General features: G+C 41.4%; 1 protein-coding gene across 2 annotated transcripts in view; it reads left to right on the plus strand.

Moving 5' to 3' along the window:
* Nucleotides 1–1,358: 1,358 nt before the first annotated feature.
* Nucleotides 1,359–20,024, plus strand: part of MBOAT2 (membrane bound O-acyltransferase domain containing 2) — a 120,965-nt gene continuing 102,299 nt past the window's right edge. The window contains exon 1 of one of the 2 annotated variants that reach the window (XM_061622821.1): nt 1,359–1,651. In XM_061622821.1, coding sequence (XP_061478805.1) covers nt 1,580–1,651 — 72 coding nt within the window. In that variant the 5' untranslated portion in view covers nt 1,359–1,579. The remainder of the gene's footprint in view (nt 1,652–20,024) is intronic. The other variant, XM_061622820.1, reaches the window with a different exon arrangement.

The following is a 20,024-nucleotide window of genomic DNA, read 5'->3' on the forward strand; positions in this document are numbered from 1 at the left end:
AATAAGACAACATAGCTACCTTCAATGTTTATCTGCTTCTGACAGGGAATTCAGTATCTGCTGAAATGGCATGTCTGAATCCCTGAAAGAAAATTTTCTTCAAAATGTACAAGTATAGTTTTAGAGAAAATATGACCAGTAAAGTAGACAAAAATAGTAAGAAGTTGGGTTACTCAGCGTAGGGGAGGGGACTCCCAAAGTAACTATCACAGGCTGCATGAGGTCCAGCTGCTCTGCCACATTCCCTTGCCTCAGAGCACTGCTGCCTGGGTATGACATCAGGGAAGACTGAGGTCGAAGGCTGGAAATACGGTCTGAATAATCCTGGTCTCATATATTCACACCATGTAGTTTCTGTTCATGTACTAGATTTGAATGTGATTTTGAGAATCTTTTATAAGCTGCTTTGAGAGCCTCTGTGGATACAAGTATCTAAACAAACAAATTTGTATTATTATCCTATGGCAGCTGACTTAGGTGTGAGGAAGTCCCGCTGAACTCTGTGTCTTCTTCCCAAATACAGATGCAACCCAGCTGCACATTTCCACTCTCTCCATACTGTTACTAAGGGCAATCTGAGTTTCCCCCAGTCCACATCATCCACGTTCTCTCTCCCAGCCTTTTGTGCGTTTGTTTTACTAAACATCCAACCTGTGTAAAATTTGCTCACAAAAGCTTTGTGACGTTTTTGTTTGTCCTAATAACGAAGGTATTGCGCTACTGTTGCTTTCTGTGCATGGTCTGTAGGATACAATTTATCGTTACCGGTGATTTTTGGACAACTATAAGGAGACGCTCTTGAAAAAATGCTTGCAGAAATAAACTGATGGGGATGGAGCACACATAGGTCGTAGCACCGGGCTGACTTCAGCCAGGACGCATAGCCGTCCCTTTTTCTCTCTGTAAACCGCTTCCCTTCAAGGGTCCCAGTTTCTATTGTCTCCATATCAGGGAGGCCACCCCACTTCAACGCACAAGCCCCTCCAATTGCTGCCCCCAAATGGTCGAGGGCATGCAATGAAACGAGGGGATGCAATGCAACCACCTTTCCCCCCTCTTCTCCGGGCCAGCCGGACTCTCAAAAGTAGGCGATGAAAAGACACCATCTTTCCGGACCGAGCGAGCCTCAAAGTCCCTCTCAAAAGAATTCCCTCCTGTGAAAAACGAGGGAGCCGCCTGGACCGCCTTCTCCTATCGAGTGGACAGCAATTGGAGCGCCTTCCTCCATTATCCTGTCACTCAAAGGCAGCGGCGCATCAGGATTGAACGCTGGCGTTGTCACTTAGCGACTACCTCGTCCCGCCTCGGCTGGGCAGCCATTGGGCCTTCCCTTCCAGTCGCCCTACTCTCAGCGCCGGGATTGGGCGGTGGCGTTGTCATTTTGTAGTTGTGCTGCCCCTCCCTCCCTGTTGTCACGACGCCGCTCGGGGCTGGGGCTTTTTCGCGCTGCCTTCTCGGCCGCTGTTGACTGATGTTCTGAGGGAGAAGAGAGGGAAGCGGTGGCTGGTCCTTCTCCACTTTTTCCTGGCGCCCCCTTCCCATCCTTTCTGGGCCGGCCCCAGAAAGCTCTTTCTTCGCCATGACCACCAGCACCACCGGGTCCACGCTGCTGCAGCCTCTCAGCAACGCCGTTCGGCTACCAATAGACCAGGTGAGGAGCTCGGCCGCCGGCGGCAGTGACTAGAGCAGCGGATAGTAGCCGCCCTCCTGCTTTAGGGGAACAGCGCGAATAAAAAAAAAAAGGATGCCGTTCCTTTCGCCCAATTTTATCCCATCCCCCTCTCTGTCTCCGAGCATTCCTTCCTTCCATCTCCTCGCAACCCCACCCCACCTTGCATATCTGAAAGTAATAGAATTTTCGATTATATTTATAAGTATTTCTCTAGCCATCTATCTGCGTATCTTTCACTCTGTGCTGTATTGTGTACAAAAAGGGTGTGTGTTTGGTTATTATGCATTTGACCATCCACCCTTTTGTATATGCCATCACGTTCTTAGGCTGTGTATGTGTGGTTGCTTGCCTACCATTCAGTCCTCCCCCCTCTTTTTTTAGGCTCTGGATTGCCAAAATACTCTATGGTAATGCTTTTTTTTAATATAAAGGTGGGCGTTTATCTCAAGGTTGTGTTGCGGGTTTTTTAAAGAATGTTTTGGTTACAGGTGCTATAGGGAGAGTGAAAAACGTATTAATTTGTACAAACTGCCACTTCAAAACCATGATCAATATGCATTTAACCAAGAATATTTTCTGAAAGCAATTATTTGAATACATACTTTGCATACAGCCCCTTAAAACGGAGACTTTAAAATAGGCAACTGTAAGCCACAACCCTTGAGCTATTTGGCTGTTGGGGAAATCCTGGCTCTATTAAAACGTGTGGCAAAATTACGATTGACCACTTTAGGGGACAGGATTTAAACTGTTTCAGTTTGGCCTAGGGAAAGGTATAACAGTGGAAACCTTATTTTGTTTGTAGTAAGAGAAGTATTTCTGGAGCTGCAGATGTTTGGAAGCTTTAACAATTTGAAGTTAATGGGTGGTTTACCTGTTCAGCAGAAAAGCACATGTTATCATTGAAGAAACTGAGGCACACAAATCAAATTACTTGGCTTGTGTATTGGGGGGAAAGAAGCAGAAGTATGATGCTTAACTTTAAACAGTGGGTGGTCCAGTGAATAGCTTTACTTGTATTTATTCAAGCTGGTGGTTCTAATTGCATAATGAGTAAATAAAAAATTCCTTCTCATTTTTAAGCCATTTATATACTTCACAGTTTAAAAAATGGCTTCAGGTAGGCTCTGTGGATGTGCTTTTGGTAAGGAAGTAGTGGAAAATGTCATCATGCTGTGGTGACGTTAATAATAAACTCCACCAATACAAAGGACATTTCTACAAAATAATTGATAGTACTTACTGAGGAACAGAACAAGAACAGTGGTAATTTAGAAATATCAGAAAACTTTGTAAAAATCTTCTGAGCAGAGTTGAATATTTTTGTGTTTACGGTAACTGACTGAAATGGTCAAAGCTGATGCTTTGGGACTGAATCTGTTATATTCAGCTACCACTTCATTGAAAGGTGCCTGGATAGGCCATGGACTTAAAAAGCATTACGTTTGAATAGTGATATTTTGAGAGTATGATCTCCCCAGTTTGTGATGCAGTGTGATTCTGTTCAATATGCAAATGAAGATTTTGCTGAAAAGGGGGACAATCTAGTCAAAGTTAAGGACTTTTATGGCCCATTGATTTCATTGGAAGCAAACATTCTACTGAGATCAAAAAGTACTTAACTTTGACGGAAGTGAATTCATTGTGTGCTTAATTCTCATGGTGGAACAGGCTCAACTTTTGCCGGGTTGTACCTGTTAGGTTTAAGTTACCTTTTTTGCTAATATTGCTGGCATTTAAGTAGTTGAGTATAATATCACATTAAAACTGTTCCACACTTTTATGAAACATGTTCACCACGTGCATACTGATGTTACACCAGTGTTCCTTGGTGAGTATGAATGGCAGGAAGGTAGTTGGCTACATTTCTATAAAATTTGTTCAATGACTGTTTCGGGGCACATCTGCTGTTCCTTACGTTGCATTGGCATTTTTTTCAGCAAACATCTATGACCAACGTAATTGCTATGTAGATGTATGAAGTGGTTCAGGGTTCAGTCTCAAAGATTCCCAGTACCAGGGAAGACTGAGTTGGTAATCAGTAATAGGTGATACACCTCAGTACAAAATGTGTGGGGCATATAAAAATGTATTTGATTATAGAGCATATTTTATGGGTATTTTGTTTGTGGGCATGGCATCTCTAAATTGTGTGATAAGTATATGTAAGTATTTTAAAACTTCTTTTGAAAAAATGGTTAAGAATATAAGAAGAGCCCGGCTGGATCATATTAATTCAGCATCCTGTTCCCACAGTGGCAATCCAGATACCTGTGGAAAGCCTGCAAGCAGGACATGAACACAACAGCACTCTAACTACTCGTAATTCCTGACAATTATTCAGAGTCATACTGCCTCTAACAGTGTAGGTAGAATATAGCCATCATGACTAGTTGCCACTGATAATTTCCATGAATCCTCCATGAATTTGTCTAATTCTCTTTTAAAGCCATCCAGGTTGGTGGCCTTCGCTACATCTTGTAAAAGTGCATTCTGTAGTTTAACTGTATATTGTGTGAAGAAGTATTTCCTTTTGTCTGCCTGGAATCTTGCAACATTCAGCTTCATCAGATGGCCTTGGGTTGGGAAAGTGAGAGCTTTTTCCCTTTCTCTACACCATGCACTATGTCATACAACTCTATGCCATCTTTACTCTCCTTTTTTCTAAACTAAATGTAAATGTGCTGCCTTCAAGTCGATTCCGATTTATGGCGACCCTATGAATAGGGTTTTCATGAGGCTGAGAGGCAGTGACTGGCCCAAGGTCACGCAGCGTGCTTCATTGCTGTGTGGGGATTCGAACCCTGGTCTCCCAGGTCGTAGTCCAACACCTTAACCACTACACCACACTAGCTCTCACTTTTCTAAACTAAAGAGCCCCAAATGTTATTACATAAGGGAGGTGCCCTAGCCCTTTCAGTTGTCAAGAACATGACTATAAGAAAAAAGCCCCTCACCCCAGCATGGTTGGTGAAATATACTTATGCTCTTCTGATGCTGAGTAGAATACAGTATATTGCCACCCTGATGCCCTCTAGATGTTGGACTAGAGCTTAGGAGACCAGGGTTTAAATCCGTACTCGGCCATGAAGCTCATTGGGTGACCTTAGGCCAGTTACAATATCTCAGCTTAACTACCTCACAAGGTTGTGAAGATGAAATTGGGGGGTTGGGGAGAAAGAGGACCATACATGCCACCTCAAGCTTCTTGGAGGAAAGGTGGGATATTAATGGAGTATTAAATAAATATACAACTCCCATCATCCCCAGTCAGCACAGCTGTGATCCAAAACATCTGGAGGCACCAGATTGGGGAAGACTGGTTTAGACTGAACACTGATTAGATGAAATTGCTTTATTATTGTCAATACTACCGCTAAAAGAAAATCTTTAGAGGGAAAAAACCTTACAAATTCTATCCTGAATGCTGTGAATTGCAAGTTTATCAGTGCAAAATAAAGACAGATGTGGTTGTAAATGGAAGTGTATGAAGCCTCTATAGTTTACTAAGGTTGTGTTTGACATTTTGGTGCTCTGTGTGAAATAGTAAGTCATCCTCCAATACTGCATCCTGAAGCTTTTCAGACTAGTCACTCCTCACCTATCCTTAATCCTTTCAAGTTTTTATGCCACATGTGGGTCCTTTTCATTTCCCTCCATTTATTTGGTTTATCTAGGCTTCTCTATTACCCCTGGCTCTCTTACAGGGCATGCACTCCCATGAAGTCCTTCCGTACTTGCTTCTAAGTAACCTCTGTGTCCTGTGGGTGGATGAGTATCAGTAACCCATGCTTCACACTCCTGACACTGGGTCCTCATGACTTGTGGTTTGCTCATTTCTTATATATTTTGCATGCCAATCCTTGCTTCAATTATAGGTTTACTTTCTCTGTTTTTTTCCTTTACTCCTGTTCTTCCTAAGTCAGAGCAGCAGATGTATCAAGGCAATAGTGATTGAAAGATCGAATGTTTTTGTTTCGGCAGAAGATAATCACCCTTCCTAGGTGTTACTAATTTTTTGTTATTCAAGTCAGTTATGAAGTGTAAAATAAGAAGGGACTTGCATTATGTTTTTTCTATATGCAGGCAAAACTGCAGTGTTTTAAGTGGCAAGAAGGATGGGTTTTGTGTATTGTTGGTTTGGTGCTACAACTATATGGAAATCCAGTATGTATTTCTGCATATTTCCATATAGTTGTAGCACCAAACCAACAATACACAAAACCCATCCCTCTTGCCACTTAAAACACTGCAGTTTTGCCTGCTTATAGAAAAAATGTAATGCAAGTCCCTTCTTGCTTTATAAGAGCCAGTGTGGTGTAGTGATTAAAGTGCTGGACTATGACCTGGGAGACCAGGGTTCGAATCCCCACAGCCATGAAGCTCAGTGGGTGACCTTGGGCCAGTCACTGCCTCTCAGCCTCAGAGGGAGGCAATGGTAAACCCCCTGTGAATACAGCTTACCATGAAAAACCCATTCATATGGTCGCCATAAGTCGGGATTGACTTGAAGGCTTTCCATTTCATTTCTGTATAAGAAGCTATAATACATGGAATGGCCCACATTAATGCACATAGTTTAGCCGGTAGTTTATTTATTTATTTATTATTTCAATTTATATACCGCCCTTAGCAGAATAGCTCTCAGGGCGGTGAACAAACAAGATAAAATACAATATATCATAGTAAAAAATCACAAAAACATGTACAAACAAACAACAGAAAGCACAACAAAAACAAAATACAACACAAATTAAGAAGGATACATGTTAAAAGTAGACAGATTAAGAAAATTAAAAGATTAAAATGCCTGGGAGCATAAAAAGGTCTTTACCTGGCGCCGGAAAGATAGAAGTGTAGGCGCCAGGCGTACCTCTTCGGGGAGGCTGTTCCACAACTCAGGGGCCACCACAGAAAAGGCCCTAGATCTAGTAACCACCCTCCGGGCTTCCCGATGAGCTGGTACCCGGAGGAGGGCCTTAGATTCTGAACGAAGTGAACGGGTAGGTTCATAGCGAGAGAGGCGTTCCACAAGGTATTGAGGTCCCATGCCGTGTAAGGCTTTATAGGTCAAAACCAGCACCTTGAATCTTGCCCGGAAGCAAATAGGGAGCAAATAGTTATGAACAAGGGCTGGGTGTGGCTGAGCAAAATGAGCAATGGACTCTTAATGTTATGGCTATTTGTGCTATAACAAAAAGAGAAACTTTTGTGTCTGTGATTTAAAATGAAGCAATCTTTTCCTTGACATAAGTTGAAAAGGACTCTCTGGCTCAGTTCAGATGAGAAACACTTGTTCCTTTTCCTCTCTCTCTTGCAGATTCACCTTTTTAGTTTGCAGTTTAGTGCTAACCATAGTTTGCTATGGCATACAGATCAGTGAAACATGGTTAGTGTTTCAGCTTCAAAGTGGCATCTGAACCCATGGTTTGAAATGGATTTTTTCATCTTTCTTGTACCAGAATAAACAAGCAAAGAAAGTGCAAGAGAGTGGAGAAAAGAAAGGAGTATGCTTTATTTCGATTGGTTAAGACCTGAAAGCAAATTTCTGTGTAAGAGGGAATATGGTAGGGCACAAGGTTGTAACTTCATTCTGAGTTTTATTATGAGAGGTAGTGTCATCTAATAGTTAGAGTGTTGGACTATGACCTGGGAGACCAGGATTCAAATCCCCACTTAGCAATGAAGCTCACTGGATAACCTTGGGCCAGTCACTGTCTAACAGTTTAACCTACTTCACAGAGTTTTGAGGATAAAATGGAGAAGGGAAGACCATGTATGCTTCTTTGAGCTCCTTGAAAGGTGGTATATAAATATAATAAATAAATAAATAAATAAAATTTTGGATCTGTGTGTTGTATAGTATGACTAGCATTGTGGCCATGGGTGAAAAGTTATACAGGCCTTCACTAAATGTTTAGCTTTTCACAAACTGTCTTCCTTATGAAAATCATGAGCCCTCTTGCTTATGAAGCTATGAGGAAAAATGTACAGGTGGCATTCTCTACAAATTTATCAGGAGATTGTAAACTTGATTCTGCTTTTCAGCATTCCAGCCAATGCATTCAAAAGGCACTGACAAACTCTTAATATTTTTTATATTTTTCAATGTTATTAACAATTAAAACATAAAGTACTTATCTAGGTTCTTAGTGCAAAACATGAACTGACAATGCTCCTATCAGTGCTTCTTGCTGCAGGTTTTAGTGTTTAGAATATTGTGATGGGCAGAAAACAGCAGGAATATTGGAGAGGGTGTTGGTTAGATGATATTCTGCTACTGCTTGAACCAGTCTGGTGTCATGCTGTGAGTTGGGCTGAGTCCTGTGTTCATGTTTCTCTTGAAATATCTCGACCTCAGGAAAATGGGAAACATAGTGCTCTGCTTCACTAAGACAGCGAGGATCAACAAATAAAGATGATAAATCTCTTTGTAGTGTTGTTAGAATGATTCATATGATTGGGGCTTTTTTGTGACAGTACTAACTGGTATGAAGTACTGGCCCGGCACCTCTTTTTTTTTTTCTGACCATGGCAGCCATTTTGTGCTGGCACCCAGAAGTTTTATCAAGATGTGAGTATTGGCACCTCACTGCATACAATGTGTAATTTCCAACGCTTTTGCTGCTGGTTACCTGTGCATTGTTGGGAAGCTGGTATGAAGCTGGTGCTGCTTAAAAAGCTCTTAGCGTAGCTTAAGAAGATCAATGATAAGAAAGTTTCAGTCTTACAATCTTAAAGAAATGACACAAAAGGAAAAGGGATTTTGAGGAAGGAGGAAAAAGTAAATTTGGGCATTATTTTTTAGTTACAAAATACCATATTACTGAATGGCTTATCTTGTGAGTTTACGATTGAGAAACTTCCACCGAGTCTTCAGAGTTATCTCTACCAATATTAATTGTCTGTCATGGTGTTATTGTAGGTAGATCTTCTCTACTTGCACTAAGGGCTTTTAAGCTCCCTGTTTTGCCCTTGTTTAGTCTGACCCTGGTGATTGCGGAAGACAGGAATCTGTTTTAACATTGCTGCTTTTCTGTTGCTATAGAATTGGGCAGCTGTGATAGACGAGGGGGTGTACAGCCCCTTGGCTATGTGAGGGGGAAAGCTGCCACAGTGGATTCAAGAGACCAGGACAAAGTAGAGAGCAATCTAAATCTTATTCCCCCATCCTCAGGGCAAAGTGTTCTAAATTGTAGAGACATGAGAAAAGTTTCAAGCCAGGCACTTCAGCAGCTGGGGAATTTGGGCATGGGGGAAAAATCAGGTGTAACAGCATCAGTGGTGGGATATTGTCTGTGGAGAATGAATTGTTTCCATATAACCAAAGGATTCAGCCTTTTGCTGTTGTAATGAAATGGTTAGATGCAAAGCAATAACTAGTTTATAAATATAGATTGCAATTGTATATTTTAAATTGGTTATTTTTACAGATTGCCTTGAAACAGATTTCATTGAGCAGATCTGTGCCTCCTGATGATCTGCAGGTGAAAATTCTATTATTTTTTGGCTATGTCCAAATGGCAACTTACCCTACCAATTTGTTGGAGTATTATTGCTAAACCAGAAAAAAGGGGGCAAGAAAACCTAGTCCAAGGAAGTGGCTCCAGCTATGCTGATTTTGCTCTGCATGTGTTTGCCCTGGCAGTGTCATGCCAATCATGGTTTTAGCACAGTATGCACAAGTGGAAACAAGCTATAGCAAGCTTTAAGCTTGCAGGCTTTCTCTTCCTTTTCCTCCTCTATTGTAGTTGGAGGGAGGAGTACAGAAACTTTTGCTTCTGCATCTGATTAGCCATGGTTTGTCACATCATCTGGCATGACAAACTCTGGTTGACATTAACTGTGGTTAGTGTAAAACAAACTAATTTTTGAAACTTGCTTGTTTAAGCTAACTATTGTTGATCACAGTTCTGGGCCTAGATGACATGGCAAGCTGTACTTCACCAAAAGCAGAAACTTCTGAACTCTTTCCCTAGGCACATGGGAGGAAGAGGCAAGGAGTGTGCAAACCCAAGGCTTTCTGTGACTTATTCCTTCCAGCATGTGCTGTGTTAACCCATGGTTTAGTGTTATATCTGAACTGCAGCCACTGTCTTTTTTTGGAGCAGACCAGCAGCACAATCACTGGTTAACTTTAGCGTCCCAGGGTCACCTAATCACTACACCTGATGCCCCATATAACCAGATGCTTGCAATGACTTGGGATATTTTCTACTTTTCAGTGATCCTATGTTTATTTAAAACCTGGCAGTGATCTTTTCTACTATACTCTGGTGAGAGATAGTAGTAGGACACAAATTTGAGAAATTTCAGCTTTTTTGCCGTTCTAAAATGGGTGTTGGAGTTTGTATCAGCGGTGTAATTACTAATCTGTATGTATGGTGTAGTGGTTAAGGTGTTGAACTACGAGCTGGGAGACCAGGGTTCAAATCCCTACACCCTTAGCCTGTGTGGGGCCCGGGGCAAAAGCATAGTTGGGGGCCCCCCACATTAGGGTTGCCATATTCCAGTTCCACAAATCTGGGCAGGCTAATTTGCATATTATGCAAATATTTGCATATTAATATTTGGATTGTCCAGTTGTTTTGTTTTTGTGCCTAGGAATTACCACCAAAAACTGGGGAAAGATGTGAGAAATCTTTTTTTTAAAAAAAACTTAACATTTTCAGCCTTAAATGCCTAGACTCTAGTTTCCAACACTATGGAATGTTGATTGATTGATTAAGAGGATTTATATCCTGCCCTTCTGCTGTTAAAAACAGAGCTCAGCACAGCTTACAAATATAATAAAAACAATAAAAATACACAATCAATATAAAAACATAATAAAAACACAAAATAGCAACAAACATAAAGTAAGTCAGGGCAGCAGTACGGTTAACCATATACGATATATTTCAAAGATGTGATGGGTGGAGAAAAGCGAGAAGCCAAAATGTTAGGAAAAGGAGTCTTTCACACCACATGCTCAGTTCTAAATACTGTTGCAGCAAGTTTTACAAGTTCCTCCAGTATTCCACTGGTGCAGGCACTCAGACATTCAAAGTATCTGTATGTTTCTTAGGTTTTATAAAAGCAGAGCTTTGCTTAACTCAAACTTTCTTCTCCCTTTGATCAACCACATCTACACAGGTTCCACCTCCATACTCAAAATGAAACTGGGCCTGGAAGTGTGAAACAACCCCACACATACCTTGCTACTTAGATTACCAATGCCAGGATGTCTGTCTTATCAACTACTCTCCTGTCCCCCCTCCCCCCCACCGGGCATCATGAAAGACCCAGTCCTGGGCTCAGAAAGAAAATAAATATCTGGTCCTCTTCAAAGTACTGATAAGCCTCTTGTTTTAATTGAAATAATAATTATAAGTTCTTGCTCTTATCACTAATGTGAGTTAATTATCTTGCATATGCTGCTGTTGCTTCTATGGCTGTAATGGAGTGAGGTTAAAGATAAGTGAAATGCAAATAGGAAAACAACAACACAAAAGGCAGTAACACTTTCCTAAATGTAATACCATACCAACCACAACAAGATTCCTATGAGTAAGGCAGAAAACTAAGCATCTCACAACCAGTCAGGATTCCTAACCAAAAACTAAAAATAGGATAAATGAAGAAATATTTATATAAGCATGACTATCAAATATATTTATTATTTACACAAACTGTAAAGATATTTATAGTGCAATCCTAGGTTTATTTATTCAGAAGCAAGTCCCAGTGTATTCAGTGGGGCTTACTCAAACAGGGACAGAAATGCAACCTCAAGTGATAAGTAACTTCATTCACACAACCCAAAATTCTGAATCATGCCACTTTACGCCGTTTTGCAACTGTTTATACTTGTGTTTATGGTTATTGGATTTTAAATGGCTTTATTTCTTGTTGTGAGCTGCCTTGGTTTCCAACCCTACCTCACAGGGTTGTTGGAAAGACTACACACACACACACACTGTGCAGATGTATAAATACATACAGCCCACATAATAGTTTATTGTCAAACCAGTTGGTCATTGCAGAAAAATCAGTATTAGTTTCCTACAGAATAAAAACTGTAATACCTAAGTAAGCCCTGCCTACTTGCTTTAAAATAGGACTTGGGGGGGGGACACAGAAAGAGAACACAAACACAATTCTTTTTTACATTCACACCAAAGTCCCACTGATTTTCAGCACATTCATAACCATGTCTACTCAAAAGTAAGTCTTATTGAATTCAATGGGATTTACTCTGGACATATGGGATTACCAATGCTTTTACCCCCACAAAAAGCAAGTATTGGGAAGGTTTTCAAAACACTGCCCAGGATCTGATTCCTACACACAAGAGGGGAAAAAACTGAAATGTATATACTTACCCAATTTATGAGATTTTCAGATAAACGGGAAGGAAACCACCATTTTCTGGCCTTGCAATGAGGTTTTGCAGACACTGCCACAGGTCAACCAAAAACTTCACTGATTGGCTGCAATCCTGAACGGGTGGGGTTAAAGCTACGACGTGCTATACAGTAGTTTAAAAAAAGATTTAACGGGGGGGCTGACGTTTTTATGTATATCTCGAGAACTGGACCGCCTAGAAACTTAATTTTTTTTTTAAATTAAAGCTGAGAATCCGGGCCACCTAACGGGCTAAACGGGCGCTGGGTAGCATGCAAAGAATCTGGGTAAAACCCGGCTAACCAGGCAATATGGCAACCCTACCCCACATTCAGGCAGGGAATTCAAACCTCCCGCCTAAAAGCGTCACAAACACCTGCTTCACAGCTGATGAGCGGAGAGGGGAAAAACCGCTCAGGCACGCAGCCGAAGAGCAGGAGATTCCCCAAGAGCGGGAAGCGGCTGGCGAGACTGCATGGCTTAAAAGAAAAAAAACCCACAGCCCAGCTTCTCATTGCCAAGTGCGGGGGCCCCCCAAAGCGTGGGGCCTGGGGCAACTGCCCCCCTTCCCGGTGCCTAGGGGCAGCGCTGTCCCCACACAGCCATGAAGCTCCCTGGGTGACCTTGGGCCAGTCACTGCCTCTTAGCCTCAGAGGAATGCAATGGTAAACCACCTCTGAATACAGCTTACCATGAAAAACCTATTCATAGGGTCACCCATAAGTCAGAATCGATCTGAAGGCAGTCCATTTCATTTTTTCATGTCTAACTATGGGACCACGTTTTGAACTCACTACTTGGGTTTGCGGCAAGTCTTTTTAAAATACTACAAATACATTAATTTACATAGCGCCAAAGAAAGATCACTTGTATTGGTAGTGGTGGAGAAAGCTTGGAGCAAGGAATGGTGTGGAAAATGTGCCTTGTATTAGCTTTGGCTCTAGGTGGACAGTAAGTATGAAAAGAGACTTTACTTCATAAGGTATGCACACTTTTTTTGGTCTCGCGCTTGCCTCTGATCATACTGGTTTTTGAAACAATACAAAACCTCAGAAAGCCCACTGCCAGCTGCAGGTTTACTAGGTGCTCTTGGGCAAGACACCTCAATAGCCCCTCTTCCTCAGAGTAGCCCCTCACTGTCATTGTTGGTGGCAGCCGCTGTTGCTTCTCTGCCTCAACATTGCTATTACCTGCTTGCTTGCCTGCCAGCCAGAGCCAGCAAGCAAGCAGACAGTGGCAGCAGCTCCTTCTCCTCCTCGCTACCATTGTTGGTGTGCTAATCCCTTCTGGGCCAGAAGTGAAGGAATAAGTCTAAGAGACTCTTTTAATGGGCTCCCTTGCCAGGGTGTTGGGCCTTGATGAGTGTTCAAGCACGCAGACCCCTTGATACTGGCCCTGATAAAGCCAGTTTGACCAGAGACAAAAGTGGGAAGTGCTACATGACATGAGTAGTGTGATCTCATGAGTAGCCCATGAGTAGCTGTTGGCTGTTTTTCAGTCTTCTTCTCAAACAGGGATATCACCAGAAAAGTTTGTAATAAGGTCTGCCTGTCTTTGGGGTCACATGTCATAATCACATCATTTTAAGAAGTTGAATAGAATGTTTGGTCTATAATTGTGAATGTATAGGAATAATATGGAAGGTGTACTTGGTTCCTTTGGAGGCGGAATAGGTGTTTAAAATTTTAGAAGTGTACTCATTTTCCAGGGTTTTTTTGCCCTATTAATGTATTACTTGGGTGTAGGGCATAATCAGTTAAATCAGGGATTGGGCACATATGGCTGTCCAGATGTTGGGTTTCCAATGTCCATTAGCCTCAGCCACTATGACCAGTAGTCATGGATGATGGAAGTTGTGGCCGCATCTGGAGGGCTATAGATTCCCTATCCCTGAGCAGAACTGCATCTTGTCTGCTTTCAAGAATCATGTGTTGTGCATTGTAGTCTGTAAGGAGAACCTACTGCATGAACTTCTGCTCACGTATAGGGGCTCTGTGTGATTTGGACACCTGGTTTTGCAAGCGTCCCAATTCTGTGGAGTTCCTTTAGGTTTTCTTTTCAGATAATTGTGCACGATATGCAGTTTTTGAAGGAAGAAGATAAAACTGTTCTGTAGTGCACATAATTACACCCACATGCAAGTATGATGTATAATGGGGATTTAGTTTGGCTTGATAGGTAAAGGAGTTTAAAGGGTATATTTTAAAATACATATTTTAAAGGGTATCTTTTAAAATACATATTTTTAAAGGATAGGATGTTTCTTCTGGAGAATTTTTTTTGTTGGGACTAAAATGTCTGATGCTTTATTGTTTGCGTTGTCAGGAAGGGATAAAATACGAAAGATGTGAGTTTGGGACTTCTGAAAATGAGAAACTGTGCAGAAACTGTAAATGCCAATACTGGGTAAGGTACAGTAAAGCATTCCAAAGTAAATAGCCCAATAAAAAGGCATTTGCTATTATCTTCCATCAGTCTGTTCCAGTGTACCAACATAAGGAGCAAGGTGCTGGGCTGACACAGATGTAATGGCTGACTATGGTTTTGAGTGGAAGTTCAGCAGTGCTCTTAGCCAGAATTGGTAAGTCTTGGCACAGTACTCAGAACTTAAGAAGAGCCTGCTGGATCAGGCCAGTGGCCCATCTAGTTCAGCATCGTGTTCTCACAGTGGCCAACCAGATGCCTAAAAACTGGTTCTCCGTTCTAGCTAATGTAATCTGGTAATGTAATAAAATGTTCTGCAGGAAAGAACAAGATTTTTGAAAATGTTGCTCTCTTTCCTTTGATGCCTCATCCAAATGCATCATGATGTGAATGAGAAACAGTGCTCCAAGTGAACTGGCATAGTTCTTGGCTCTTCTAGACTTCATTTTTAAAATACTGTTGTTGTTTTTAAGAACAGCACCCTAAAATAACCATAGAAAGAAGTAATCATAGAAAGAAATATATAACTACATTTAATTTGGCCTTAAAACACCATTTGCATCATCTGTTTATAATTTTCTCCCAAATATACATGCATATGTTCCACATAGTTTTGAGGTCTAGGGTTGAATCCAGTTGGTGCTTCTTGTGCTTTTGCTCCAGCAGAGGCATCTGTTAACCAAAAGAAAGACGACTTGGTGATTCGTTCTTTCCTTTCCACCCTCCCAATACTTTCACCTGTTCTGAAAAGACCCTCAACACTCCAGAGCAGATTTTTAGGGGAGGGGGCTGCTGAGGGAGAGGGGGAATTGGCAAAACTTGCCTCCCTTTGTCCTTTCATTTCTGCTGGATTAAAATACCTTGCACAAGGACACCAATTGGATATAGTTTCTGCTTTGCAGTCAAACTATAATAAAGGAAACTATAGTTTTTGTGTAGTTGGGGAAATTTGCTAATTTTGGATTCTGGAGAACAATGAAGTAAGTACAGAAATTGCATCTCAGGAAGGGAAACAGGGAACACATGAAATCAAGGCTCCAGTTGTTTCTTGCTTGTAATGCCAAAGCTTGGTTTACTGTCAAATCTGAGCTGGCAATAGGATTTTATAAAATGGGTGGTTGCTTCTTAGGATTCTTTTTTGTACTCATGTTCTGTTATTTGATGTCAAATTGCAGATTTATTGCAATGTGATATGTATGAAGAATACATGCATGTATAATTTACATCTTTTCCCTTCAAAATAAGAAAAAGCAGAGACATAACTTTCATAGTCGCCTCTTGTGTTTTGAAGGAAAAAAACCACAATCATAAACCTTTTCAAGACTGACATATGTACTTTGTATTTTGGTTTTGCTACAAAAAGGTATTAAATTTTTGAGTAAAAAATGTATAAGAAGAAACTAATTTAAAGGACATCAAAAGTGCAGGGACAGATATTGCATTTTGGTGTTACGCATTTGTTTCTTTCATCTTTCCCCCCTTCTTTCTTGTGAAAGGCAAAATATGGATTAGTGTGCTGGTTTTATGTTAATAAGCAAAACCAGCATCTGGTTTCTAAATGCAATGTCTGAGCCAAATGATACAAATGCTGACTAGTAACGAATCTGACGACTGATGCTCAGTTGAAAAGGCCTTATTGTTAGTGTCCAAATACTCTACATTACTATTTAACAAATACAGTTATGTGGGTAGTCTCACTGAGGTCATTTAAACTTAAAAGTAATACATTTTACTAGCTTGCTGAAATTAGTTGTCTCATTTACATGGCTATGTACAGAGAAGTGTTCTTCCTCGCTCCAGCTTTCTGCGTATGCTTCTAGGTTTGAAAAATTCTGTGAACCTAGTTATGTGATTAAAAACGTTGTTTTCCTTTAGGAATTTGGTAATGCGTTTTTCACTCCAGTTTACTTTTCAGGGTGCATTCATATTTATAAAGGACTTTACTAGTTATAGTACATAACAAAGGGAAGAATGAATTTGGAACTTAGGCATACTTTGAAATAACAGGAAACATGAATATCTTTTTTTAAATGGTGAAGAATGGAATATTAAAACAGCTTTGTGTGTTTATGAATATGTTGGTTTTCAAGCTGTCATTGACTAGGCATTCAGGAAATGAGCATTTAACCTAGAAACAGTCATAAAACATGTTCCCTATCCAGGACTGTAAAGCTCTGCTGGCTTGTAACAAATATAGCCAGAGCAATTTTACACGTCCCATAAACTGGGACAAGTTCACTAGACATGGCTGTCACACTCCATCTCACTTGCTTGTTGACTCTGCAGGAAACGACTTACTCTGTTCAGGAGCTCAGACAAAGTAAAGCTTCAGAGCTGTGTTACACTGGATTTGCATTTTGGGTTGGGAGGTTTAGTGTTTGCCGGTGGGTGGGGCCAGGAATTCAACATGGTCCAAAGCCCACTCATGGATACATTCTGGTTAAATTGTAGGACAAAACCAATAACAGTAATCTGTCCTAGAGAACACTTGTCATGTTTTTTATTTTTGACTCTCAATAATTACAGCAGTGTTAGAAACACAAGACAAAAGAGCAAACATTTGTGAAGAAGATGGTTCCAGCGTGTATACCTTTTGGATAGGCTCATTTTAATTATTTATAACATTATTTATGTCACATCTTTTTTTCTGAAGGCCAAATTCCCTCTGGGAGGGGGGAGGAGGGAGTAGACAAAGGTCCTCATAACAGTAGAGAGTGGGACCAAACATAGACACATGAAACACATACCCATCCATCCACCCACCCACCCATCCATCCGCATACCCTCTTTTACAAACATTCTTCCTGGGCATAGGCTGCAGAAAGAGATTGTTCTCTTCCTACATTGCCAGCTCACTAGATTTCTTTCCTATGCACTGAGAAAGTGGCTCCCCTTTCTTAGCACACATCAGAAATGCCTAACTGAGAATGGGGAGCGACAAAGTCAGGTGAGCTGGTGGTACCAGGACTATTGGGAAGGAAGCAAAATGGGGGCAGAGGGTTGGTGGGGGGAAACAAGGCATAGTCTGTGGAAGAGGGGCCTGTAGAGAGTACTGGAGACTGAATTAAGAGGCCTGGTGAGCTATACTTGGCCTGTTGGTTGCATATCACCCATCCCTGGTTTGTAACAATAGTCACTTAGCATACAACCAGTAAGCCTGACAGAGATGTGGGAGTCCTCAGGAAAAATTGTATGTTGTCTGAACTGCTGGGCTGGGGAGCACAGATAGGAATATTACTCTTGTGTTCATCTGGTCATTTTAAAATGGCAGTGGGCTGTCAATGGGTACAAGCTGCAATGGTTATGCTATGCCTCCACTGTCAGAGGCAGTATGCCCCTCAATACCAGTAGCTGGGAATTGCAAGTGGAGAGAGCACTGTTGCGGCCATGTGTTGCTTGCAGGCATCTGGTTGGCCACTATGAGAACAGAATGCTAGGCTAGATGAGCCTTTGATCCAGTAGGTCTGTTCTTGTCTTCTTATGGGTAAGCACTCAGGGGACACATGCCAGTGGTTTAGCTTGTGGTCTGGGTACATGTGTGTATGCATGTGTGTGCATACACACTTTCCTGGGGCTGAGAAGGACAAATACCTCTTCCTCCTAATAGGGAGAGATTGTGCTTCCCTCAGTTTGCCAGACAGCTGCTTGGTAGACTGGAGGGAGTGTGTAGATAGTGTTCCATTTACAGCAAAATTCTGGTGAATATAATGTGTGTGTAGGACTTGAGCATCTGCAGTGGGCCACATGAAAGGCCGGCAAGGGCCACATGCAGACTGCTTGCACATGCATTATTTAAACTAAATCAAGATAATTATGCATCACTAGATATAAATGGTCTGAATTAAGGAAAACAGATGTGAACATTCATGGATATTCTCATCATCTCTATGTAGTAAACCTTCCCAAATAATTGGGTTTTATCTTACTAAAACTGATCTTCCCATCCCACTACTCTGGATGGGAATTGGCAGTGATAATCTGAGAAGTAGAATTGCTGTTGTCAGATGTGGATTAAGAGACCCCCCCCCATTGTGGCACAGCCTGCAGACATCTATCTGGCACAACCAGGAAGAGGGCTTTTTCTATGGTAGAAAAGTCTTTCTCTAGGAAGAAGGCGTGCACCAACTTTAGTGCAGTTCTAATACATGGTGAAAACATTTCTGTTCACCATGATATCCTATGTTGGCCATACTTGTAGTAGTTATTTAAATCCATTGATGTCACCCCATAGCTTTTACTGACTATTAACGTCTGCAGCTTTGGAATTTTATGGATCTGTTGATCGTTTGTTGCTGTATTGCTGCTTTCTTCATATTTATTTATTTATTTATTTATTTATTGCACTTGTATACCGCCCCATAGCCGAAGCTCTCTGGGCGGTTTACAGCAATCAAAAACATTAAAACAAATATATAATTTAACACACCTATTTTAAAAACAGTTTAAAACACAATTTTAAAATTTAAAACAATATAAAAACAATATAAAACACATGCTAAAATGCCTGGGAGAAGAGGAAACTCTTGACCTGGCGCTGAAAAGATAACTGTGTTGGTGCCAGGCGCACCTCGTCACAGAGATCGTTCCATAATTTGGGGGCCACCACTATGAACAAAATACAAGAGTTGATCCTTCTTTTCATTGAAGAAGCAGTTTTTCATGAAAAGTAGGAATGAATGTATGTGTTCCATCTTTCTATTGCTTTTTTGGGCAGCAAGAGTGGGTGCTACCCTGTGTTTTGTTTCCTAAAGCTATTAAGTAAATTTCAGGGGTGCACAAATTCTGGATTACCTTGATAAAAAGGTAAAGGTGTCCCCGCACTTATAGTGCGAGTCGTTTCTGACTCTTAGGGTGACATCTTGTGACGTTTACTAGGCAGACCGTTTATATGGGGTGGGATTGCCAGTTCCTTCCCCGGCCTTGCTTTACCCCCCAGCATATGCCGGGTACTCATGTTACCGACCACGGATGGATGGAAGTGGACCTCGACCCCTTTTACCGGAGATTCGACTTCCTCCTTCCATTGGAATCGAACTCCGGCTGTGACAGAGCTTCGGCTGCGTTACCGCCTCTTACCTCTCTGCGCCACGGATAGCTTGATAGCTAGCCTTTATTCAGGATCACAACTGACCCTATCCCTTGCAGGAACTGGGTACTCTGGAAAGGGCAGTGTGAAAGACACAATCTTAGTTGTACTGCCTTCAAAGTGCCTCTGAATTGCAGCAGGATGGCAAATGCAAACGTCTTCATCAATCATGTCCATAGGGAAGAAGGTGAATGTCTTGCCATTCATGGGACCATTCTCCTTTACAGTATGATTAGGTTGATCTTCATAAAATGTCAATGTGTGGAGGTTCAATTCTGGATCATGGTCTTACCAGTTGCCCATTTCTGCACTAGATGTAATAGGAAAGAATCGTCTCTCACTAGGTGTAGACTCAATTTGTGCTCTTTGTACAGCGGAAATTATTTATCTACCTAGGTGGAGTTGTAACAGAATTGAGTCATTGTGAACTAATATGTCCTCCTTTACTTCAATTTG

Source organism: Rhineura floridana, chromosome 4 (genome assembly GCF_030035675.1).
Source record: "Rhineura floridana isolate rRhiFlo1 chromosome 4, rRhiFlo1.hap2, whole genome shotgun sequence".
Classification (NCBI taxonomy): domain Eukaryota; kingdom Metazoa; phylum Chordata; class Lepidosauria; order Squamata; family Rhineuridae; genus Rhineura; species Rhineura floridana.